We start from the raw sequence: 27,516 nt of genomic DNA, 5'->3' as shown, positions 1-27,516 counted from the left end.
TTAAATTTATCAAAGGACCACGTAAATGTTATGATGTAAGATCACAAATGACCTGTTACAAGGTACTATAAGATTAGGCTCCAAATCCGCTTTGCAGTAATCCCCCCTGTAACGTTTTTCTACTGTGTTCTTTCAAGCTTTAACCGCTCTCCTTGAATAATAAAAAATAAAATTTTTGAATTCAAAATATTTTAATTATGAATTGTCATATCATTGGAATTTCATTATACTAAAAATATTTCCAAAAATTGAATAACAAGAAATAACTGTGGATTCTTTTGTTTTCGTGAACAGAGGAAAAGTGTATTTAAGTGGATGCTTGACCTCATGGTTTTGACTTCTGCATACAATCCCATAATAATAAGAAATGTGTATTTAGTTGGTCCCTTAATTAGTGATTCACCTTATATTAATACCCAACAAACAATAATAAATCCAGAGTAACATGTTTGAGGCATGTCAATATGAAAATCCATAAATTAATAAAATGCTTCGCTGGGCGCAGCTTGATACGACCGCAGAGGTCGAACCCTGAACAGTTGGGGCAAGTATGGACACAACATTCAAGCTTGATACAGCTCTGAATTTGGATTGTGATTAAATATTTGACACAGCATAGGTTTCTGACACAGAAAGAATGTGGTCTAAGAACTTCAATTTTTTTAATTTACCTATTATGGTCCAATGTCCAAAATCAAAATACATGGTTAGATTCAGCATATCAAAGAACCCCATATATTCAATTTTTGTTGAAATCAAACAAAGTTTAATTTTGGACCCCAACTTGGACAAACTTGAAAACTGGTCCCATAATCAAAAATCTAAACACATGTTTAGATTCAGCATATCAAAGTACCCGAAGAATTCAATTTTTGTTAAAATCAAACTAAGTTTAATTTTGGACCCTTTGGACCTTAATGTAGACAAATTTAAAAAACGGGTACCTAAATTAAAAATCTAAAAACACAGTTAGATTTGGCATATCAAAGAACCCCAATAATTCAATTTTTGATGAAATCAAACAAAGTTTAATTTTGGACCCTTTTGACCTCAATATGAACCAATTTGATAGCGGGCCCACAAATAAAAAATCTAAATACATGGTAAGATTCAGCATATCAAAGAACCCCATATATTCAATTTTTGTTGAAATCAAACAAAGTTTAATTTTGGACCCCAATTTGGACCAACTTGAAAACTGGGCCAAAAATCTAAAATCTAAATACATGTTTAGATTCAGCATATCAAAGAACCCCATATATTCAATTTTTGTTGAAATCAAACAAAGTTTAATTTTGGACCCCAACATGGACCAACTTGAAAACTGGGCCCATAATCAAAAATCTAAACACATGTTTAGATTCAGCATATCAAAGAACCCTAAGAATTCAATTTTTGTTAAAATCAAACTAAGTTTAATTTTGGACCCTTTGGACCTTAATGTAGACAAATTTAAAAAACGGGACCCAAAATTAAAAATCTAAATACACGGTTAGATTCGGCATATCAAAGAACCCCAATAATTTAATTTTTGATGAAATCAAACAAAGTTTAATTTTGGACCCTTTGGACCTCAATGTGGACCAATTTAAAAACGGGGCCCAAAATCCAAAAACTTAATACACGGTTAGATTCAGCATATTAAAGAACCCCAAGAATTCAAGAATAAAACCCCATTGAAATTGATCAAGAAATAAGCAATTTATACGAAGTATCTTCTTTTGCACAATACTGTGCAATTGAATATTTCTTGCTATTGCGCAATACTGTACAATTGACAATTTCTTGCTATTGCGCAATATTGTGCTATTGGATATTTCTTGCTATTGCGCAATACTGTTAAATTGAAGATTTCTTGCTATTGCGCAATACTGTGCAATTGAAGATTTCTTGCTATTGTGCAATACTGTGCAATTGAAAATTTCTTGCTATTGCACAATACTTATTATATAATAATTTACACATCCTGTTTGGTGTGTATCTCCTACCATATCATTATCATTTGCTTTTAAATATAAATCAGAAATAACCAACTTAAAATGGAAAATTTTAAAAGAAAAAAAAAAGGAAAAAAAGAAAAAAAAAAAAAAAAAAAATCCCCCCCCCCCCAATTTTTTGAACCCCCTTATGATTCATCACCCCCAAACTCAATCCCAGCCTTCCCTTTGTGGTATGGTACCTTGCAGTACAATTTCAGAGAGATCCATACACTTGAACACAAGTTATTGTCTGGAAACTAGAAAAATGCTTATTTTTGGCCCCTTTTTGGCCCCCAATTCCTAAAATTTTGAGGCAATTACCCCCAAACTCAATTCCAGCTTTCCCTTTGTGATATGGAACCTTGTAGTACAATTTCAGAAATATCCAAACACTTACACACAAGTTATTGTCATGAAACTAGAAAAATGCTTGTTTTTTGCCCCTTTTTTGGCCCCTAATTCCTAAAATTTTGAGGCAATTACCCCCAAAATCAATTACAGCCTTCCCTTTGTGATATGGAACCTTGTGGTACAATGTCAGAGAGATCCATACACTTACACACAAGTTATTGTCTGAAAGTTACAAAAATGCTTATTTTTGGCCCCTTTTTGGCCCCTAATTCCTTAACTGTTGGTACCATAACCCCCAAAATCAATCCCAACCTTCCTTTTGTGGTATTGAACCTTATGGTGAAATTTCATGGAGATCCATTCACTTAAACTAAAGTTAGAGTGCGAAAACCAATGTGTCTTCGGACGACGACGACGACGACGACGACAACGACGACGACGACGCCAACGTCATACCAATATACGACCAAAAAATTTTTAATTTTTGCGGTCGTATAAAAACTGGGCAAAAAAAAATTAAATATAGATTTGAAATCAAAATATTTTATCTACTTAGTGTTATTTGACTAAGTACTTTTGTGTGGGAGGTGCCTCTTACAAAGTAGGTATAAGGGTGTCATTTTACATTTGCTCCTTCAAAGCTTTCCAAATTTATATTTTGGAATTTTTATTTGAATTTTAGTAGTTTTGTCATTTTTCTATTCTTTAACTGGAATATTATATATTTTCCAAAAAATTGAATATTTGCAGAATCATATTCAGCAGGTATTTAACATGCAAAAATATGAAAACAGAAAACAAAAACTTTATAAAAAAAAAAGGAATAGTCTTAAATTCAATTTTCAAAAATATTTTAATAATGATACAACAGGAATTGAAAATGTGAAGATATTTCCAAAAATTGAACAACTCTATTCTATCTTTTCTTATCTGTGGACAAATTTTTATCACAATTATCCCGTTTTTCTTGGGAAGAATCTCACATGGTTCAATGTAATCATTTTATTTAAATCAATAATTTTAAATGCAAGAGATAAGATATCTTAAAAGCTCTTCAAAATACCATTAAACCTAACTAGATAGACTAACAAGGTGTCTGCTATCATATTAATACTAATCAAATACTGCAAAAGTTGCCACCCAAATGGATAGGCGAAATTCTAAAATAAATACTATATTTCTATTTGTTCAATGACTCTGAATGCGTAAATTTAAAGACAATTTTTTTAAATCTGAGGGTTGATAAGTGAATCTACCTATATAGATATAAGAAGATGTGGTATGGTTGTCAATGAGACAACTCTCCATCCAAGTCAAAATTTATAAAAGTAAACCATTATAGGTCAAAGTACAGTCATCAACACGGAGCCTTGGCTCACACTGAACAGCAAGCTATAAAGGGCCCCAAAAACTACTAGTGTAAAACCTATATGTCTGTTTGATAGACACTTACATACTGAAGTCATGTCCTTAATTAGGAATCTTATAAATATTTTACAGAAATTTAAGGGCTATGCTGTTTGTATATCAGCATCAGTTAGGGATTTAATGGTTAAAAATGTATATTACTGGTGAAACAATCTTTGCCTCTATCAAATACACCAACTTCATGAAAACTTTTCAACACAAGAAAGAATATGGTTTCTGAAAACCATAGAAAATTGATAAAATTGCTGTATATTACTTGATGACAACATTTGAAAAATATACAATTCTTAGAATTAACTTGGAAAATCCTGTGACAATTAATAAACCAGATATTATTTTAACAACAGTTTTACATGGTAAAGATTCTCACTATAATCATACTGATTTAGTTTCTGTTTTGCGTTATCTATAACAATATTGCCTTTTATGACATTTTTTTTTATTATATCAAAGCAAAGTAGTGAAAAAAATGTTTCAAAATTACTGTAAACATGAAATTTGGGAGGGGAGGTTATCAATGCTTTATTCTTGAAATGTGAATGTAATGGCTGCAAAGGTTATCCCTATTCTAGCTGACAAAGGTGAATGACTGTGGAGAAAAAGAGATGCAGGGTATACATTCAATGAGACAGCAACAGAACAACAAAATAACCAAAAGACATCTAAAGGGGTCTTTTCAATATGTCAAGGCCAAAATCAGTCAGAGTCTATATAATTTGTGAATTAATTAATCAGAAAACAACAGTCAACAAACTGCCATAATACCCAATTCTCCAAATAACGAAAATCATTAAGATATGACATACACATATTATTGACAAGGTTCCAGACTTGGGGACAACATGAAAATGTGGCGGGTTACATTAGACTTTTGAGATCTCAACTATCCTACTTTAATACTGGATGAGTAGATGAACAGAATATAAATATGGCTAGCTGGAATTACTGCACTACTTGAGGTTTGAAAAAAAGAAAGGCATTTATTTTGGCAAAAATGACTTCTCTATATTTTAAAACATATATAGGGTTAGTTGTTTAGATTTACTGTAAATTCAGAAACTATTGCGATGTTTTTATTATTGCGAAAAATGCGACAGGGTTATAATCGCAATAATTTAAACTCGCATTTTGAAATATTTTATATGAATTAAACAGGATTTTTCTCAATATCGCAAAAATTAAAATCACATTTTAGTCTAAAATGACAAAATCGCAATAATAAATGCATGCAATAATTTCTGAATTTACAGTAAATTAATGTAGCTAAGCAAATAATGCTCTCAATTTTATTTCTCCATTGCTCAATATCGTTACAAGTGTTCGGTGTCTTTTAAATAAATAAATGATGCAGGAAATCTACATATATGCTGGAATTGATATGACTCAGGAAATAAAACATCTTACATATTAAACTTTATATTTAAACAGCCTTTAACAAAAGAAAACTTTATTTTAACAAATAATTAAAAATTCAATTCTTGTTTTTAAAAAGAAATGTATTCTTCCTAAAATTCTATTATATCATTTTTTATAAAATTCTTCCAATTGATATAAAACATGTCAAATTAATTATTAATTAAATAAATAAATTATACACCAGAATGATTTTTTATCATGAGTTTGACCTAAATTTTACACTTAAGTAAACAACGATTCTATTAACTGTCCTGCAAATGAAATGATTGGTTCCAATACAAAAGAAACGGCCTGTGGTCACTTTCTAAAATTGAAATCTTTCAACAGGAAGACTAAATAAAATTAATGTACAATGCAGGAACGTATTATGTTAAAATTTCAACAGACAAACAAAACTGTGTCAATATTTTTACAACTAAGAGAAATTCTATGTTTACATAAACAAAATTCAATGTTTGAACAAGACATTTACCAATCTAATTAGGAGAGAAAACCAACTCACCCATACTGATTTCGGGGAGGGGGAATGCAGTCTCATTGACCAAGTCAAATATTAACTGAACAACGATGTTTTCCGTCTTTTTGTTGGTTTAAACAATCACAGACTAATTTACCCCTTGAGTATGTAATCAACTCAACTTCAAGTCAGGCCTAAATAGAGGGATATTTAACTAAGTGAAAAGGTCCATTTTCACCATTATACAATTGGTAAAAACATCCGCAGCTGTGTTGACATTCTTTTGAGCAAGTGTCGTATTTACACAGAAATGGACAGTCCTAAAATCAATAATTAAAATTTTATTTTCGTATTTAAATAGTTTTATAAAATAATTATAATTGTCTTTAACAAAATACTCCAGAAAAAGGTACACACTTACTGGACGTTGGTACTACATTATTGTACATATTTGGTCAACCCTAGAGTGCTTGAAGGTCAAAATAAAAATGAATATAAGAATCACTTTCACGATGTCAAATTGCACTTCATTCATGTGACTCAGTGACGGGAAATGCATCAAGGACTTTCAAACACTCTCAGTTCTTTTTATTCCAAAAAAATCCAAAAACTTACCACTGGTCAATAACCCATTACTGTGGATTCATTTATTTTTGTGGGTACCAATTTCTGTGGATAGAGGAAATCTTGCATTTTCGTGGATATTCTATTTAATGGTTTTGCCACAGTGTGCATACAACTCAATAGAAAATTTGTGATTTTGTTGAACATTTTAATTTGTGGATCACCTGTACCCACGAAATGCACGAAAAGTGGTATCCTACGAATAATGAACAAATCCACAGTAACATAGATATTATATTATTTTTCTCAATCATAGGCAAAAAAACAATTTACAGAAAATCTTCATGCATATTTCTCCCACATTTGGAATGGACATCTAACTTCTGACATCATGATGTTTATTTCATAGAAACTAACAGCACTGTATATAAATTGCTTTAATTTCAAGGTGATCAGTTTATTAGAATGGGGAACTGGAATGCCAAGAATGGACCTGGATAGTATAGGAAGAGTAAACACGGACATAATCGTCAGTGAATACCTAGAGAAAATACTGTGATGCCCAATTTAGCAACAACAATCATGTACATTGCATGGCTATCATTTTATAAGTTAAAGGAACTAGAATGCTACCGCTGGTAATGTTTGAAAATTTGATCACATACCAGTAAATCATTTTTTTTTGCAAAAAAAGGAGCACATCTTAAACCTGTAACATAGCATTCCTCTATCAAATTTTATTTCTAAAATTAATTGTGTGAAAAATGATTTAAATTTAATAGTTTTATAGAAAAAATATGCAAAATTTAAACTGAGTTCTTTTCTGTTTAAAGTACAGGTAGATTTTAAAACTCTATTAAAGGGAGACAAATCATATTACTCAAAATAATCTTCAGTGTATCCTGGAAAATAAGAAATTTTTCATAAATATTACTGAAACAAAAGGTCTGTTGGGTAGAAGTCAAAGAGACAGCAACCCCAAATGACAACAATTACCAAAGACATCTAAAGAGCAACATAAAGTTTTCAACAATAGACAGGTGTCCAAACAATATGTCAAGCACTGAATTGTCCTGGTCAATAAAATTTGTGAATAACAAAAACAATCAGCGATCTGCCATCAACACCCACTATTACACTTAATATGTGTTGCTGTACTAAGATTACGCTTTCTCACGTCAAATTTTGTTTTTATTTGAGGACCCATAGAAATAGAAGGTCCCTGTAAATAGAAAGTTTTAAATATTCATCATTGAAACATCATTAATTCATTAAAAAATATGCAAAGTTTAACACATGTTACAATCGCTGCCGTACTTTAGCTATCCCCTAAAAAAGAATAAGAATCGGACAGAACTAACATCTTAAACAATCATAACTCTGAATATCAAACATTTAAATAAAAAAACTTTATCTAAGATTTATAAATTTCAAACAAGTTGCTTTTATGAATGTCACACAATAGCATACTAAAAGGACACTTTATATAATGGCATAAAAGTAAATCTGGCCATTTGTATGCTTGCGAAATGTTGTTTCTACATAAAAATATCATGCACTTTCTTAAAATCACTTCAGTAATGTGGAAACAATTGCCATCTGACGAAATCTTATATTATTCTGCACTTCAAACAATAGCCGAACATTAAAATTAAGAAAAGATGTGACATTCCGGGATTATTGTTATTGGTGAATGAAGTTGCGTTTTATCTGAAAACAATTTACCGTAATAAAACTGTTTCTAGCAATAAACAAACAATATGCGAATTTGATTTTCTGTGTGGCATGTGTGCCGCGTTTAAAACTCCATTACGGCAACCTGTTACAACTCTGAGGTAAATGTATCAAACCAAAACACTTAATATCAGTCGCCTAATCACTTTCTTTTCCAACAGATATTATTAATTTTTCAGAAATTTATTGCTTAAAAGTAAATTGCAATACTAAAAAGAAAATCACATGGGAGGAAGTGACAACAATGAGAAAAACGTGCCACATTTCTTCATGTATATTAATTTTATATATACCGTTTCTCTCTGAATGGGAAATCAATAAATATGAAATTATATTATTTAATGAAGCGAATGATGGCTATAATGAGAAGAATAAGTAGGGGGTTCATATATACTATTATTTATGATTTATGCTTTAAAAAATCATGTTTTTATTTTGTATATCCTTGATATTGTAATTACATTTTTTTATTTAGCACATAAGTATATTTTATTGAAATTTTCAATCTATTATACCTGCAACAAACATGGAAAAATTATGAAAATAAGCAGCTCGTTTTTAATCTATATACACATTTTAAAAAATGGGAGAGTTAAAAAAAATATATAATGGTAATTTTTTTAACTGACATTCAGTTCTTAAGAAATATCAAAGAAAATATTTATTCAATTAACTTTATTTACAAGGTAAAAATGCAGCAGTTGAACAAACAATTCTTTGTGGTTAAAGTATTTTCCTTAAAAAAGAAGTTTTGCAGAAAAACAGAAATTTTGGAATGAAAGATTTGCTACAGATAACACAGAAATTATTTCCATAGAATTCAGTCAACAAATATTTGCAATAATACATAAAAATTATAACAGGAATGTCACAAAATAGTGGACAATACAACAAACCAGACTGACCACCAACACTCAAATCCTCTGAGAAAATACACTATGGTTGTGTTTCTTTTTTCAAAGTCTATCCAAATTATTTTTGCAAAGAATTCTGCTCAAGTTAGTGCTAGGGGTCATCTTAAACTTGCAGTGAGGCGAGAGTTTTATTGCTCTGTGTTTAAGGCCTCGCTGAGACTTTGAGATGAAGAACAGCAATAAAAGTGCTGTTCCTTTGCTTTTTGTGTTTTGTACTGATTTTGTGGCATGGATGGATACACCATTACCTTTGTTTTTCTATTATGCGGTATGGCTTTTGCTCATTCAGTCAAGGTTAAAAGCCATACAGTGACTTATAGTTGTTAACTGCTATGTCATTAGGTCACTGGTGGAGAGTTGTCTCATTGGCAATCATACCTCATCTTTCATATTTTTATATAAGCAAAAACATGCCAAAACGAACAACACATGGTCCAGATAGCCTGACTTGATGTGGTGAGTTAAACCTTCCCCATACCCAGCTAGACAATATGTAAAATATAATAAAAAAATTTAAATTTATAAACTTCGTGCGTTCTATCAGATGCAAATATTACAGAAAGAAATTACCTTTTATAGGTCAAAATTAATTGCCATTCAAATTTTTTTCCCATTTATGGAATGTTTTGTATGATCATATAGTTTTCTAATTAATCTTTTTATCAAATTATTCAGTCTATTTGACAAGATTTTCTTTACATGGATTTGCAAGCTTTATTTTCAATCTCTATAACCAGAGAAATGAAAAAGAGACAACATAGATTTCCTTTTTACCAGGATCTGCATGTATGTAGTGTTCTGTTTCCAAGAATTTCAATAGCCAAATTATTATAGATAAATTTTATAAAACAGCAGGATCGAATAAGCAATGACAATTCAGATTTTCTGGTCAACATTTTGTGTTACACTTTTATTCTTATCAAACATGCAAAGTTTCAATCCCTTTGATCCTTTTTTTCTTCAAACAAACAATATTAAATAAACAAATTGTGTTCTAGCTTGTGTGTATATATAGGAACCTTTTTGGCCATAATTACCAGTGTGATATAAAAAGGGTTTGTTTAAAGGGGTAATTATGTAACTGTCTGTTTAACAATGACCTGCCTTTGTTGTTTTTATCACAACACAAGCCTCATGATAAAATTTTATCACAATCTATGAGTAGTCATATCAGGGTATTTCTATCGCCAAGGAAATAGAGAATTGTTTCAACCCAGCACCTGTTAACACGTTGAAAAAAGAGTATGTATTTTGTTTTGACACCTATTTCCAATATAAACATCCTAACCTTTTAATGGGTACATGTGTTGTAAGAGGAGATTAGAAATAAAAACAGTCGGATGAGCTTTTATTGACTGTGCTTCCCCAACAAGGAAACAGGGGATTAAAAACAAAAATCATTACTTTCCCTACTGAATCTCTATATGGTGGTTAATCAGCTGGTATTGCAAAGGAAATGATGTGAAATGGTTGGAGTCATCTGAATAAACATACGATTTATTACTGCTCCGCTGTAATCCCTTGTCATTTCCATTCCGATCTTTCACGTTTTTTCTCTTCTCTCTTTGAATTAAAAGCCTATATTGTTACAAGTCTCATTTAACTGTTAAAATTTCCGTAATTGGCTGCGAACAAGTATGTTTTAAAATCACGCACAATTCAATGTATCTATTAGACAAAAATCAAGTTTTTCTGAGAGGATTACAATAATCCACGATGGTTCAATTACAGAAAGTGAACCCAAGTAAACAGGATTAAAGAAAAACAAAAAATCTCCCTGGGTTAAAATATTGTCAAATGGCAACATATCAATCCAGTTTTTATGCTTACATATATTCATGTATATCACATCGTTTTTTACTTTTTATTTAAGTGTTGGAAAAAGATTAATTTTTTCATGAATGCAAATATATAATAGGATCAAACAAAAAACAATAAAATATTAAGGTTACTTGACATTACAATAATCTTAACATTTTAGTGAATCATTTTCTATTACTGAGAAATATCTGCACTATGTTTCTATTAAAACTGATTTTTAAATTCATATATTTTCATTGGTACCAATTTAAGTGGATTAGGAAAAATTCTATTTTCATGAATACTGGATTTCTTGGTTTAATCAAAATCTGCATACAAGCCTACCACCAATTTTTACTTTGTTGTACATTTAAATTCGTGGTTCACCCATACCTATGAAATCCACAAATGATATCCCATGAAAATAATGATTCCAAAATATTCTGAATTTTAAAAAAATGTCAGCAAATTATTCTAAATTATATAAAATGCAAGCCTGAGTCCTTCATTCATCTGACAGAAAAACAATGATAATTTCTATTCAAAATGATTATTAAACAACAAAAAAAGAATGAAATCAGAACTAATATTGACATATTTTTTCAATATTCTTGTTGCAATGTTAATACTTGCTACATTCAATTTAAATTTTCAGGCAAATACAATTTATGTGATATGTACCGGTATTTGCATGGGAAAATATGAAATACATGCAAAGTGCATATGAATGAAAGGAGATGTGGTGTAGACGTCAATCAGACAGCATCCCAACAGCATAGTAAAGACATTTAGAGGTCAACATCTAGAGGTCAATATCTGACACCTTTGTGGCTGAAGATTCAGAACAGATACCATAACAAAGGTGTTTAGTTTATACAGTTTAAATTAGTAAAGAATCCTAATACAAGAGCTCATATAACACAGATTTTCAGGTTACACACGTGTTACTGCATTTTTGGAATCAATTTCCCATGTATCATAAATTACATGCACAGTGACTTCTGCATGTGCTGTCAATTTGTTTCTTTTAACATAGTCAGATTAATATTTGCATGCACAACAAAAAAGTTTGGGTTAGTAAAATATTATTAGTCCATAAGTCCAACAGCCATAATTCGATCAAAGTATGTCAGTCAGAGGGATACAGTTAATCTGCAATGCATCTTTTTTTTCTTATAATATACAAATATCACTTTCTACAACTGCAACAAATTGTGTAAAAAGCTATATTTCACAATGATGTAATGAGGAAAGAAGGGAACATAGGATAAGAGTAAAACTATATCATCTACCATTTACTAAGGTATAGAAAGATGATTGATGATAGTGAAACTAACATGCAGGTACGGATCCCAAAAGAGGGACCAGTCCAGCCGTAAACAATGAGAATAATGTATTAAAACACAGGTTTTACCTCAGAACGCCCCTCCCCCTTATTGAAGATAATTGTGTTTTAGTACATTTTTTTCATTTATGACTGCTTCCCTCCTTTTTTATGAGGGCACCCCCTCTCTTCTTTTTGAAAATCCTGGATCCACCACTGACATATAAGTACATAGATCTTATCTGACTACCGATAACACAGTAAAGATAACTATCGTCTCCTTATTTAAACTTATTAAACATAATTCTAATTACTTCCTAGAGCTTTAATTGTGTCCTCATTGAAGATTAACATACAGTATCAAAACAAAAGATTAAAATGTCTACAGTGTAAACTGAAATTATTTAATTTGGTTGTGCATTCTAAAAATTGATATTTTATTACATTTTGAATATTTGACATTTAATGGTTTTATAAAAAATGTCAAAGAAGTTTAATATATAACATTTCTAACAATGAAAATAAAATTTAACAACAATGCATGCGTTGTCCTGCAACACATACTCCCACTCGTAAGTCAACGTATGGGAAAAGAAGAGGTAGGTTGCTGACAGATATGTAAAAGCCCACATACATTACAACTCATCTTTGATGAGCTGCTGACCAAATAGGAAGTCATTCTGTTCATTAGTTTCTGAGAAAAGTGTAACAAAATTGTTTAAGTTCAATCAACATATTAAGAAATTCAAAGTATGAGCACACAGGAAGTATCTGACAGATTTGAACAAACTTTACAACTCAGCACTGTCAAGCTGCTGACCAAATATGAAGTCATTCTGTTTAGTATTTTCTTAGAAAAGTGTGACTAAAAATATTTGTTGGACAAACAGACCGATGGACAAGTTGATTGCAATATAGCCCTCACTCCGAGAGGGGATGTATAGTAAAGAAGAAGAAAGATTTTTTTGTAATAGTGGAGCATTGTGGCAGGTTACAATCATAATTCAAAGTCAAGATTGCTTGGCCATTGTAAACAATCACCTACCACTTTGTAACTGTGCTATATAAGAGTCTCAAGATTTAAACTGTGGAACAACTGCTATACAATTACATTATCATCATAGTTTATAGAGTCATTACATCAAAACTATTCATCAGGTGCTTGCATGCAATAATACACAAAAACGAAAAAAAATCTCACTAAGTATAAAAGTTTTTAGGCAAGAAGTAGTGTTATATGGATGGAAAGACCAATACAAGTACAAAATTGTACTATGTCCCTCAAAATCCCTCTGTCACTGTGTAGTCTGGGGCATTTATGTGACATCCAGGGCTCTTGTTCCTTGTTTTGTATATATTTTCTGCAATTTTTGTTTTGGCATTCTTTTATAATTTAAGGATGATCAATTCAAATGAGTGTTTGTGTGTATGTTCTATTGCATTGCATCTACTGACAGCCTTCACGATAAAACTTTTGAGTCCACAAGGCTGAAGCTCAATTTTTTGAAAATTTTAGTTGGATACTGTTGGCTTGCAGAGAAGAATTTTACAAGCCTGAAAGCAATTTTACAAGCCAGGGCCGTAGGAATTGTGGTTAAGCATGAAGACTGTACTGATGTTGATAGATGGTTAGGTTTAACTTTCTGGTAGTAACATAAAGTTCTTACTGTAAGACCTGTCAAGGCCAGGTTGGTGGACTGATTAGTTAATTCTCACATTACTCCTGATACAATGTTTTAATTGTTCCCTCTTCACACCATATATCATAGTTGTGCTCCTAATGAGAAGAGGAATATACAGAACATACATCCTTTGAAAGTACCATGAAGGTAGCATGATTGATTTGGGAGGAATTAAAAATTTTAGGTCATAAAATTCCTTTTAATGTTAGATTCAACAAATTGCTATTAAACTTTTTTTTCTATTAAAACAGGTACATGTACAATATTTCATGTTATTGATGCAGTAGAACCATTGATGAAGTAACATTTATGACTTCACCTTTGGTATGATTTTGAAGATTTGAAAAAACAACCCTGACTTTCAAATCCTAAAAAAGAACGGAAAAAACTCTGGACTTTTGAATTAGAGTACATTTGACCAGATGCCAGAAAATGTGTAAAATGGTTAAGTGTTTTCCAGCTGAGGCAAATACTTCTATATAATTTGACCATCATCAGAGTTAAGCTTTCATATGCAGCTGCCTTCTACTCTGCTGATGGAGTGGTCAAAATCAGAAAAACTTTATTTTGGGGTCAAGGACATTTACACAAATGAAAAATGAGTAATTCCTCAATATTACTAATCCAAGTTAATTGCAATGATGCCCTGAACGTACTGGTATATGGCAGTCACACAATATGATACTTTGTGATAATATCATTAGATGATACACACAGTGAAACCTGTCTAGACTAAACCATTCAATATAAAAGATTTTGTTTAGATTAGAATGGTGATTGGATTATGCAGGGTTTGGTTCATAAAAATTTTACTGTACTTTTTAATAATGAAACAAGCTTATTATAAATCAATTATTACAATTTCACAACAATAAAAGTGTAGACATGTGGCACAGCACCTGACAGCTAAGGTTACTGTAAATATTGCTCTAGAAAGCTTACACATTTGTTGTATGATAGTCAGTTTGGAAAGAAATCTGCTCAAACCAGTGCTAGGGGCCATCTTCAACTTGCAGTGAGGTGCGAGTTATTTTACTCCCTGTTAAAGGCCTCACTGTGACTTTGAGATGATGAGCAGCAATAAAAGTGATGTTCCTTTGCTGTGCATATACTGATTTTGTGTCATGGATAGATACCCCATATCCTTTTTTTTTTGGGGGGGGGGGGGGGGGGGGAGAATACATATGCAAAATCTTCCAATACCACTCCCCACACCCTTTACTGTTAACAGCTGTGCTGTCTATTAATCTTAATTCTTATAATATGCAGATACACTGAAATTTTTGTAGATCTTGAAATGCTGATATTTTTTCTGCATTCAGTTTTTATTTACCATACATGGTCTACCTGTACTAGTTTTCAAGATAGAAAGAAATAAGTCAAAAATCGTCATTTAAGGTCAATTTTGCTTGCTGTTGATAAAACAACTATCTCGCTTGTCCACCATTGTTGTTTGGAATGCTTATGATCACTGAAAGGGCAAAATAATCTGCTATTTTGGGGAATATGACTTGTGCAATTCTACAGTTATTACATATGCAAAACCTTATCTTTTAGTAACAAATATGTGATAAATGTTTTGTCATATTGACATTTTGTATATCTTGTACATGTATTGCTGATCATTTTTGCTGTTTTTTTGTTTTTGTCCATCTATTATACTTCCCAAGTTAAAAACTAGAAATCCTAAAATTTGTCAAAAAGCATCATTTACTGGCAATAGTTCCTTTTAAGGAGCCAAATTATAGTTTCATTATAATTTGGAAGTCTTGTAGATTTTATATCACTGATAAATTTTGCGATTTATCTGTCTTGAGTATCTATCATAGTTGTCAAATCAATATGCAAAAATGCTAGAATTGATGCAGAATTGTCATTTAAAGGCAATAGCTCAGATAAAGGAGTTGTCTGATAATTGTGGTATCAATAGAAATAGGTTCTGAACATTTTCTTCAATATCTGATGTTTTGTATCTATTATTGCTTTCAAGATCTTTGCCAATTAGCTTAATTTTACTCTTATGTTCTATTTCTAGCCATGTTGGTTGATGGATCAGAAAAAAACAACTTTAATCTAGATACACTACAGATCAATCATGTGAGGTTCTATATAAATTTGTTTAGTAGTTTCAGAGAAGAAAAAACATTAAGCAAAAGCTCATACTGGCACGTCAGATGAACTAAAAATTTGGCACCAATGAACCACATTTTTTTTACTTTTACCAATCCTGTCTGTTTCTGTGATAGGCCATACAAATACTGTTACCTATTCTGTATTTACCCAGCTATTTGTAACTGCTTTTCAAAAATTAATGTTAATATGCAATTTTTGTAATATATCACTTAGACCAATACAAAAAGATGTATGAGATTCCATGTATACTTGATAGATTTTTGTCATTGTTTTGAATGATAAATCAGTATAAGTTCATAATGAAACATAATTATTAACTTCTGTAAGAAATCTGATGACCAATAGATTCTTATTGTTACCTGAACTTCAAGTTATTTTGAGCAATAAATTCTATTTTACATATTAAATGAGTTTTAAATCTTAAGACTTAGTATTAAGAAATAAGGGGAAAATAAAAAAATAGAATCTCCTTTAATTTCTTAAGGTTACAATACACCATTAGATTTTATGGGCGCAGCCATTTTATGAGCATAACATGGTATTCAGAATTAAGAGTATAGCTAATCCTGATTGGCTGATATGTGCGCCCGTTATTTTTTGTTATTAGAGACTTCGTGCATTCTGTATTATACCAAAGGCCAAATAAATTATTTTCCTTAGCCCTAACGGAACTGAGATGTCTATTAAACGCTAGGATGAGACACGTATTTTTAAGTGCAAAATTGATAGGCATGGGAGATAAGTACAAATTACGCTAAGAAAAGCAACGCGAACCTATATTTTTTGGACCAAAAAATACTGTCCTAATAACTTTTCTTTAATTCTAGCAAGGTTTTGTTAAAAAAATCAACTTTCTGAAGTCTGTATCTTGAAAAAGGCTATCATTGTCGCCTATGGGGAAATTAATTGTTTATTTCAATCTTAAATGTGGTTCCATTGCATACATGTAAAGTTTTTTGATGATTAAAGGGGAATAACCTTGTTTTTTTTCATGTAAGCTTTTATAATTAAAGGGGAATAACCCTGCTTTTTTCATGAAAGATTTTATGATTAAAGGGGAATAACTGAAGAAAAAAAATTTTCAATTGCAAATTCATACTTTACTGCAATGATCTGATCAATCTCATAAATTGAGAAGTTAGCGTAATATTCATTTAAAAAAAAAATCTTTGTTGGTCACAAGATATTAGTGTTTACAAAATAAATGTGTACATCTGGATGATTATATCATTTTTGACTTTTCAAACCTGCTGATAACGTATATCGGGTATTTTTCGCGTGTGTTTAATTTTCCCTTTGTTCGCGGCAGTTAAAGAAACCCAAAAATTTGACTCCGCGTAAATTTCTCTGCATATTCCCAGATTATTATTGTTTGAAAGTTTCATACATCATACTGTTGATAATCGAGTCTTTTGTGTTGTTCGGTAGATCACAAGAAAGTGTATACTTATTAAGATCTCTGTTTATATAATAATTAAAATGACTATTCATATATGGCACACGACAACACAGCAATCAGTGACAGGTTAAAAGATGTTAATTAGCGATGATCTATTGATTGGTGTCATAACACTAACATTTTGCATCTGATGTAAAATTAAACTAAAAATAAATCACATTTACACGGATATTTGTTTATCTGTAATGATCAATAGCTTCAATTTTTAGCATGACCCATGGTCTGTACATATTCTATGTTCCTTGAAAGTTCACTGAATTATGTGTATTTTCGTTTGTAGTACCCATATGTATTTACAATAGATTACCAGTCAGTCAATCAAGTTTATAAATATAGCTCAACATGCAGACTTCTTATACGTTCAGGTATTTCACATCCAATTTTTTAAGGAAATATTCTTTATAAAGCACAAAAATGTCAGTATTCACCTCTGAAACTAACAAAACCTTTAAATAGACTTATTAAGAAGGGATATAGTTACGATACTGTTGTCAGGTCATTTAAGATTGCATATTTTGGCGTTAATATTGATTCACTTATAGGGTCTTTGCATCGGCACTAAACACATTTATTTAAAAACCAGTTGTTGGCATGACACGGGTTATGTTCTTCTCATATATGTTATGATGGTATGATACTAAACCCCTAACGGGAAGGATTGTGCCTGATATTCATATGATGAAAACATAATCTTTCAATCAGTTTAATTGAAGTCTGGAGCTGGCATGTCAGTTAACTGCTAGTAGTCTGTTGTTATTTATGTATTATTGTCATTTTGTTTATTTTCTTTGGTTACATCTTCTGACATCAGACTCGGACTTCTCTTGAACTGAATTTTAATGTGCGTATTGTTATGCGTTTACTTTTCTACATTGGCTAGAGGTATAGGGGGAGGGTTGAGATCTCATAAACATGTTTAACCCCGCCGCATTTTTGCGCCTGTCCCAAGTCAGGAGCCTCTAGCCTTTGTTAGTCTTGTATTATTTTTAATTTTAGTTTCTTGTGTACAATTTGGAGTTTAGTATGGCGTTCATTATCACTGAACTAATATATATATTTGTTTAGGGGCCAGCTGAAGGACGCCTCCGGGTGCGGGAATTTCTCGCTGCATTGAAGACCTGTTGGTGGCCTTCTGCTGTTGTCTGTTCTGTGGTCGGGTTGTTGTCTCTTTGACACATTCCCCATTTCCATTCTCAATTTTATGTTATTTACATTTTTAACAATACTATACAGTTATATTTTCGCATGTATTTTCCCATTCAGCGAAAATTATACACAATGAAAATTTAAGCTGCCCATTTTATCATCAAATCTCAAAAAAAAAGCAGACGCATAAAAAACCCTGATATACAGTATATAGACTTATATGAAAATGTAACTATTAGGTTAGTCTTGATGACCCGAATTGACTGTGATGTTGTAAAATATAGTCATAGCAGCAACTTACAAAATTTAGCAAAAAACAAACTAATTTCAGGACCATTTGTTTTGAATTAGTATAGAGGATAAACGTGGATATAAATGAGTTTTCCTCAGCTAGTAGATGAACACAAAAGACAACCTTTGTGAATATCTTTCTGTGTAAGGATTGTGCTCTATCACATTTCTACAGCAAATTAGTGAGTTAGAAAGTCATAATTTTAAGACCAAAATGGATTCCACTGTGAACCTTCTTCTTTCACTTAAAAATTATGAAATGGACTCCTGCATTAATAATGCCAAATATGAATAGAAGATATACAAATCAACAATACACTATAAGCTTACAAAATATTAAGCTGCATCTGTCTTCTTATCAAAGCATTTCTTTTATTAACCAGTAGAAACCATTGCTGCATTAACTTTTCTTCTAAAGATTTGTTGTTTCCTGCGGAAGATAAACATATATAGGTAACACATCAATTACTGTAAAGGACAAAGTTCACTTTTGGCCAACTATGGGGTTGAATTTCAACTTTATCATTAAATATCAAAAAAGTTATAATTTGGTTCTTAAATGGGTCATTTTGAAAAGCCTTATTGCTTGTTTATACAAATATCTTCAAAAGAGTACATTATAGAACCCAAAGTCAGCAAATTTTGGTATTGCTATCAAATTACAATAATTAGGTCTTTCCACTTTTCGGTGGAAAGACCTATTGTATTTGTTCTGATTATTATTATTTTTTTTTTTTTCTTCTTCCGCCACTTTTATTTCTTGCGTATAAATTTTGTTTCGCAAGATGTCGCTTAGATGTTTGGTATATGATATCGAACAGTTTATGCGCCTTTGAAATTCACCCTGCGTAACCGAATAATTTTCTTTGTTGGAGTTATCTCCCCGAACACTGTTTTCCTTGTGACTGCATCTCCTCCGTAACCGTATAAGAAAGTGACAAATTTCTTTTATAAAATTGCTTGTTATATCCTTCGCATGATTTGTTCAATTTTGACCGAAGCCATACGAACACTCCATATGAGAGTTATTTCCCCTTATGCATTTGATGTAAGTGATATGCATTTCTATCTTGTAAACCATAAGTGATAGAGACCTAGGATCTTTTGATTTAAGGTCCTTGGTCCAAAAAAAAGAAAAAAAGGTGAAGGTCAGAGGTCAAGGTCATATTCTAAATTTTGATTTTGGCTTATTTTCAATTCTTTTTAAAAACTGTATAAGATATCGACAACATATTTTTACTAAATTGTAAGTTGCGACATGTCGTAAAACATAAATTTTGGTTGAAAGGGTACACTAACATTAAATTGGAGTTTTCTCCCTTCTTATATTAAAAATTAGGCATATAGTGATATAACTCATTAACCATATATAGTTAAGACCTATGGTCTTTTGATTTGAAGCCCTTGGTTTATGACCTTGAAATTGAGCTCAAGGTCATAGGTAAATTTGACGTTCTAGATATTGACCTTCGATTTTACCTCATATGTATACATGATAAATCCATGGGACTTTTTGCATTACGTTGCAAGCCACTTGACCATGGAAAAGCCAACCGGAAGTGACCATGTGTAAACCGGAAGTAGCTATTTTTTTGTACTTATTTAATGTAAAAGTATATTAAACCATATATTTTTGGAATCAGTATCAAGTAAACTATAAAAAAAACACGGAAGTGACATTTTTCAAACCGGAAGTAACAATTTATCTCCCTTATTTAGAAAAAAATGTATAGAAACCATATATTTTTGGAATCAGTGTACAATAAGCTATCATTTGACGCTGGATATGATATTTTAAACCGAATTTTAATAATTCTATATCAAAATAGATCTTTATGGGTGGAAAGACCTTCAATTGTTCTCTGAACAATTGGTTTTTAATTTGGTGTATTTTTTGTACCTAAAAGCTTAAAGAAAACCTTTGCCACAAACAATGATCCAAAATGTTATGTAACAATCAAATGTCAATGATGATATTAAATACACAGACACAAACAAATTCTGAGAAGTGGATTACGACCAAAGTAAATTATGCCAAATAATGTTAAGAATTATGGAAAAATTGGACCATAACTGATGTTTCATAAAAAAATAATGCCTAATTAAGTGGTCACTTCTTTGTAATTTATGATGTGATGTGCCAAAAAGAACTTATTTGGTATCAATAGTAATACCACAACTATTTCTTTATGAAATTTGTAGTATTATGGTCTGATTTAAATAAAAAATACATCAAAATCTTAGCCTTCGTGAACTTACTCCTTTAAAAATTATTGTGTGCATTTATAACTGAGAATGTTGAACAACGGTAAAAAATGTTAAAGATTTATTATTGTGATTCTAGGAAATACTGCATAGAAATGATGCTATAAAAATTTGAAATGCATGTTTTTAAAATGGCTTTATCAAAGTATTACCATTCATGGCCTTTCTGAGTTTTTCCTCCAGTAGTCCTGCCTCAGCATCAATTTGTTTCTGTTCCCTATCCAAGGCATCCATTTCAGCCATTACGTACTGATTGGTACTCTGGAAATTCTAAATATAAAATTCTTTGATCTATAAAGGTCATCTCTATTACGCAAAAAAAAATCCTGTGTTGTCAGGTCACTGTCATCTTACCTGCCTTAGTAATACTGATGCATTTTGAACCTAGTTTCAAAGGTCACCTCTTTTATAAGGTCAGTTTTCTCTGGTATTGAGGGTCATCCTTATATACAGGTTTCACTGTAATTTGTTCATCATAATGAGATATCATTGAATAGTCTACATACCTAAAGGCTCTAAAGAGCTGGTATCTATTCTATTCCCATTGTCAACAATGGCCATTGTTTAGTACCATAATTAAAATATATGTTACAATATACACATTAAACTTTATTTCATTTGTTTCTTTGGTCTAAATGATAAACTTTTAGTATTTTTTATAATACTGCTATCAGCATAATTTAAATCAAATTTAAAAACAACTACTGTCAGGATCTATATTAAAAGAAAGATAACTCTGTTTTGCTTGATAATAAAATCAAGCAGCCGAAAAGTATGATTCATTGAATTCTGGTGTTTAATTGCACAATTGCCTACATCGTGGTGGCCAGTTTTTAATGACAAGCTTAGTATAGATTATCAAAGAAACCTATTCAGAAATTTTGCCTTTTCCAGTGCACTTTCCTGAACCTTTGGTAAAAGCATATCATCCAGCCAAATTTAACTGCTCATAAAAATTACCGTTTCTTAAAATTCATTGAGACATGTACAGATAAAGATCCCACTATCTGACAAAAATGTACACTGCATTTAAAAATACCACTGACAGTTCATTAGCTGTTTAAAAATCAACACAACTATCTTAAATCTAAGCCTCTGACTCGTATGAACCAGTTTTTAATGTACCTGCTTAATAAACAGATGTTCTCATGATGACCTTTGAACTTTAGTTGAAACATGGAACTAAACAAAGTAGAGACATTATCTAAAAATACTATTGAATGTTAATTATTTGATTATATTCCTGGGGATTATTTCTCAAGGTAAGATTGAACAAATTTGTATTGTCCACATGTGATCAACAGATCTTACTTCTGAAATTGAGTCAAATAAAATTCTGATAAACAATTACAGATAAAAGATACTGGTTCAAGCACACATTGGGAAGAAATAAGGAAAAAATACTACCTGAACCACACATGATGCTCTGTAGTAAAACTTAGAACTTTCAACGGTATTTGTAAACACATTGTAAAAGACAACACAACAACTTCATAGTATTAAATGTATGGGATTTTAAATTAAAATATGGCAAAAGAAGCTAAAGTTATCAAAGGATATTCAAACTCATTAGTTGAAAACAAATTGACAATACCTTTAAAAAAAAAACGATTAAAAGACAAACAAAAGTCTACAAATAACAATGCAGAAAACATAAAAAGACTGAGTAACAAAAACCCAACCATAATCCAACAACCTGTCTGAATTCTTACTTTATCATACCTCATTTTTCTTGTACAACACATCTTCTTCTAATGATTCTGTATTATCACTGGAGTCTCCACCATCTGAAAAATAATAAAAATGTGTTAATCTTCTTAGAAAGATGTGTGTCGCCTGCAGTCTCTAAATAATATAAGCAGAAATGTCCATGTGTAAGTATTGGAAACCTTAAATATTAATCAGTTCAAAAATTAAAATAGCAGTTGAAAAACTTCAATGTCCTTTTGAAAAATCTGTTAAATTCTGTTCAGTCATTTTCAAGAAGTTTCAAATTTACATAAAATGTGATTCAAACAACAAAGCAAGACGATAGAAGTAATCTCTATGTGTTGCTACAAGTTTGTGAGTCTGTCAACAATCAGTTTGTCTGCCAACACAGATAAATGTTCATCATATAGATAAAAGGAAATGTTGGGTAAACATCAATGAGACAGTAACAGAACAACAGAAGCCAAACAAAATGGACATCTTTAGTTGAATGAAAGGAGATATAGAGTATATATATCATTGAGACAGTAACTAAAAGACATCAAACCCAAATGACATTTGGAGGGCAAAACTTGGCTTCAATAATAGATGCAGATATCTTAACAATATTTTCAGATGTAAATTGTTCAAATCGAAAAAAAATAATAATGAGTTAAAACAGAGACAATCTGCCATCAACACATACTTCTAAAAATAACGCAAAACATTGAGAGATTAGACTTATTTGTAGATCTAGTCTTGCTTGCTGATAATTTTTGTTGGTTATAAGTTTTATCTATCTATTATAGATTTTAATATTTAAACAAAAACACAAAAATCGGTAAAAATTGTCATTAAAGGGCATTAACTCCAATAAGGAGTCACCTGATGTTTTTCGGCCATGCTGATTTATTTGTAGATCTTGCCTTGCTGATTGTTTTTGCAATTTCAATTTCTCTGTATCTATTGATAATAGGCAGAAATGAAGAAAAATAAATGGGGAATGTGTCCATTGGACACAGATGATGACCCAGCTTGCATATCATATAAAGTTATAAAGGGACATAACTAAAGAACGGTGAAAGTGACGCTACCCAAATTTGTACTTGATCTGAGTTTTGTGGTATTAAGTATTGTGTATAGGTTTCATAACATTTGGTTGAGGCAAACTTAAGTTAGAGAACAGAATCGAAAAATTCAGCAATTTTTCCATTTGTAAAGGGGCAAACTCTAGAACAGTAAACGTGACACCACCAAAATTCAAGCTTGATCTGTATTTTGTGATAATAAGCATTGTGTACAAGTTTCATAACATTTGGTTGAGGCAAACTTAAGTTAGAAAACGGAAACCAACATTTGGACGTACGGACAGACAAGGGTAAAACTTAATGCCCCTTCCGGTACAGGCGGGGGTATAAAAATGGTAAAATTTCTCATTTAAGTACAATAACTCCTATAAGAAGTCATCTGACAGTTTTGATGTAAATGAACAGTAGGTAGATCTCAACATTCTGAATATTTCTGCACCTGACATATTTTCTCTATTCATAGCAGTTTACCCATATGTTCTATTTTTAGCCATGCCGGCCTTGTTGGCAGGCACGGTCATTGTACACATTTTTACACTCCAACATACTGTGCATTAACTTAAATGAAATATTGTGAATAGCAATCTCACTCTTGACATAATCTGACTTTTAAGTCTAAGGATTACCTTTTCTCATTATATGGAACTATCCCGACATTATTCCCATTGTTGAACATTCTTGAGAAGTTTCTTTTGAACAGATCCACTATTTTTGAAAATAGACAAATGAAGAAATTGATACCTAATTACTAAGAATTATCAACTTTGCTGAGTTTGGGATAAAACTTTGCTGTACCTAGCTACATACATACCCTCTTTAGAGAACTCCATACTGTAGGAAATATTCACTGCAGGAACAACTTTTCTTTTCTCTTGTTTATTATTTAAAACAGCTTTATCTGGTTCTGACACCTAATTATCAGCAAAAAAAAAATAAAGATAGACATTGGTAAAGGGAGATAACTCTTTAAAATCAATTACTTTTGTAAAAGTCAAGTTTCATATATGCTTTTTAATAAAAAAGAAAAAGAAAAAAAAGGAATATTTCAGGCATTGTTTGAAAAAGAATTAATCTGTGTTTCATAGATGTTGTTGTAATTCTGTAACCTGTCAAAAATTGTTTTGGCAAATAAATGATATGAATCAAATTTCTCTTATCTATATACCAAATAAACCGTAATTAAGCTAGGGGAGATAACTTAAAATAACTTAATATGCCCAACCTGTTTTTTCCCCCATTATTTTATAAAAATTAAGATTACGAAAATTGCTACCCCAAATTTTCATTTTTATTTCATCAAGGGGACTTGTACATTAATCTCTTCCAAATATTTTTTCAATTCATTTTCAATTTATATTAATAAAATAATTTCAGCCTAAATACACTAATAGATTAAAAAGATAATGTATATCATGACCTATGGTCAAAATTTAAAATGTATAAAATCTATTCTATCTAATCAAACTGAAAAAATTCTCCCCTTTTTAAGAAAAAAGGGTCAAAGGAACAGAACTATTATTTAAACCATATGGTTGCCAATAATTACTTGCTTTCACTTCATTTGAACTCTGGTGGATAATTGTCTCACAGGCAATCATACCACATCTCCTTATTTTTATATCTGTCAGTAAATGTAAATACCTGTGGAGATGGAGTTTTGTCTTTGGAAAATGGTGTTGACAGATCTACTTTCTTCAGACTGAGTCTCTTCAGTTTGCTGTCTCCTTTTACGCTGGACTCTGTTGAGGCTATAACTGATGCTTCTAGAATAAGACAGATAAAAAAAATTATTTATTGCACATGTATATTTCTAACATGAGATTTCCTTCTCATTATTTATTCATTTACAAATCTTTTTATCATAACATGTGTTCTATATATAATCCTAAGTGTCTTTTAGAATAAAAAGTTCAAAAACGTACTTGAATTTCACTTCAGATATAACCTCAAGATAAAAAAATTTCAACAACTGTACATATTTCATAAACACTTTGAAAATAATATCCTGTTTTCTATTATTTCAGCTTTAATTAAATAATACCTCATGAAGCCATTTAAATATAATACCATATTCATTTTTATCCTTTATAGTATTAATAAAAATAATTTAAAAATATGTTTTTTTTTTAAGTAATCCTCCTCCTACAATGGATTCAATAATCTGTATTTATAATTGTGTTCCTGAAATAAATAATTCTAATTCTTCATCTTTATAATATTCATTTTTTTAAAGTTAAATAATATAATAGTTTGTCCACACAAATTTATTACCATTTGAAAATTTTTAACAAGCACATGTCTAAGTCCTGTTCCTCTTACGAAATAAAGCAAATTGGAAAAAATCTTGCAACTACACATCGTAACACATGTATGTGGATTCATTATTATTCACAGGTTACCAATTTTCATTTATTTCTTAAGTACAGGTGAACCAAAAATTTGAATGTTAAACAAAGTACAAATTTTCTACAGACTTGCATGCAGACTTTGACAAAAACCAGGAAGTCAAATATTCATGAAAACATTTTTTCCTCAATCCACGAAAATAAATGAATCCACACTGGCACACTATAGTGAGATTTTTGATTTTGATTTTTTTGGTGTTTTAATGCCACTTTTAAGCACCGATTTTGGGCTATTTCGTGGCGGCCAGTTTTTATTGGTGGAGGAAGCCGGAGTGCCCGGAGAAAATCACCGACCTTCGATAGGAAAACTGACAATTCTAGTCAATTAAGATTGGAGTCGAGTACACCCGCACTAGCGGGGTTCGAACTCACAACCTCAGTGTTGACTGGCTAGAGATTACAGTAGTAACTACTTAGACAACTCAGCCACCGAGGCCCCTCACTATAGTGAGACAACCTATGTATACTGACATTAATTATTTACAATGTCATAATTTGGCAATAACACACAAGTTAAGGCTATACCAAATTAATGTGTTGGTCCTCAACTTTTTGGGAATGTTAAATAAGGGGTGTGTATGTGAGTTATCCAAATCTTCATTGATAATATTTCATCTGAATTTACCAATAATAAATGAGTAGCCATGTTGAAAAAAGTTACTAGATTTTATTTTCATTAAGACTTTAGAACAGCATGTGATTGATTTTGATTTGATATATTCCTGCCAAAGTAACTGATGCTCATAAAAATTACATATTTTTTTATGAGTCACAAGTAAGAATAAAATGCTCCGCTGGGCGCAGCTTGATACGACCGCAGAGGTCGAACCCTGAACAGTTGGGGCAAGTATGGACACAACATTCAAGCTTGATACAGCACTGAATTTGGATTGTGATTAAATATTTGAAACAGCACAGGTTTCTGACACAGAACGAATGTGGTCTAAGAACTTAAAATTTTTTAATTTACCTATTCAAACCATATCATTATTATTTGCTTTTATATATAAATCAGAAATAACCAATTTAAAAAGGAAAATTTTAAAGAAAAATAAATCCCCCCCCCCCAAATTTTTTGAACCCCCTTATGATTCATCATCCCCAAACTCAATCCCAGCCTTTCCTTTGTGGTATGGTACCTGCAGTACAATTTCAGAGAGATCCATACACTTGAACACAAGTTATTGTCTGGAAACTAGAAAAATGCTTGTTTTTTGGCCCCTTTCTGGCCCCAAATTCCTAAACGTTTAGGGCAATTACCCCCAAACTCAAACCCAGCTTTCCCTTTGTGATATGGAACCTTGTAGTACAATTTCATAAAGATCCATACACTTACACACAAGTTATTGTCCTGAAACTAGAAAAATGCTTGTTTTTTGCCCCTTTTTTGG

The 27,516-nt window shown here is 31.2% G+C and overlaps 1 protein-coding gene across 4 annotated transcripts in view; it reads right to left on the bottom strand.

Annotated features, from left to right (window-relative positions):
- Positions 1 to 27,516, bottom strand: part of LOC127698792 (EH domain-binding protein 1-like) — a 99,434-nt gene that overhangs the window by 35,988 nt on the left and 35,930 nt on the right. For all 4 annotated transcript variants that reach the window (XM_052202458.1, XM_052202460.1, XM_052202459.1 and 1 more), the window contains 5 exons: positions 25,362 to 25,483; positions 24,532 to 24,631; positions 22,666 to 22,730; positions 21,096 to 21,213; positions 19,009 to 19,108 (listed from right to left, as the gene is read on the bottom strand). In XM_052202458.1, the coding sequence (XP_052058418.1) occupies positions 19,009 to 19,108; positions 21,096 to 21,213; positions 22,666 to 22,730; positions 24,532 to 24,631; positions 25,362 to 25,483 (505 nt within the window). The remainder of the gene's footprint in view (positions 1 to 19,008; positions 19,109 to 21,095; positions 21,214 to 22,665; positions 22,731 to 24,531; positions 24,632 to 25,361; positions 25,484 to 27,516) is intronic.

This window comes from Mytilus californianus, unplaced genomic scaffold, assembly GCF_021869535.1.
Source record: "Mytilus californianus isolate M0D057914Y unplaced genomic scaffold, xbMytCali1.0.p SCAF_4, whole genome shotgun sequence".
NCBI lineage: Eukaryota > Metazoa > Mollusca > Bivalvia > Mytilida > Mytilidae > Mytilus > Mytilus californianus.
This window is presented reverse-complemented; position numbering and strand designations above follow the sequence as displayed.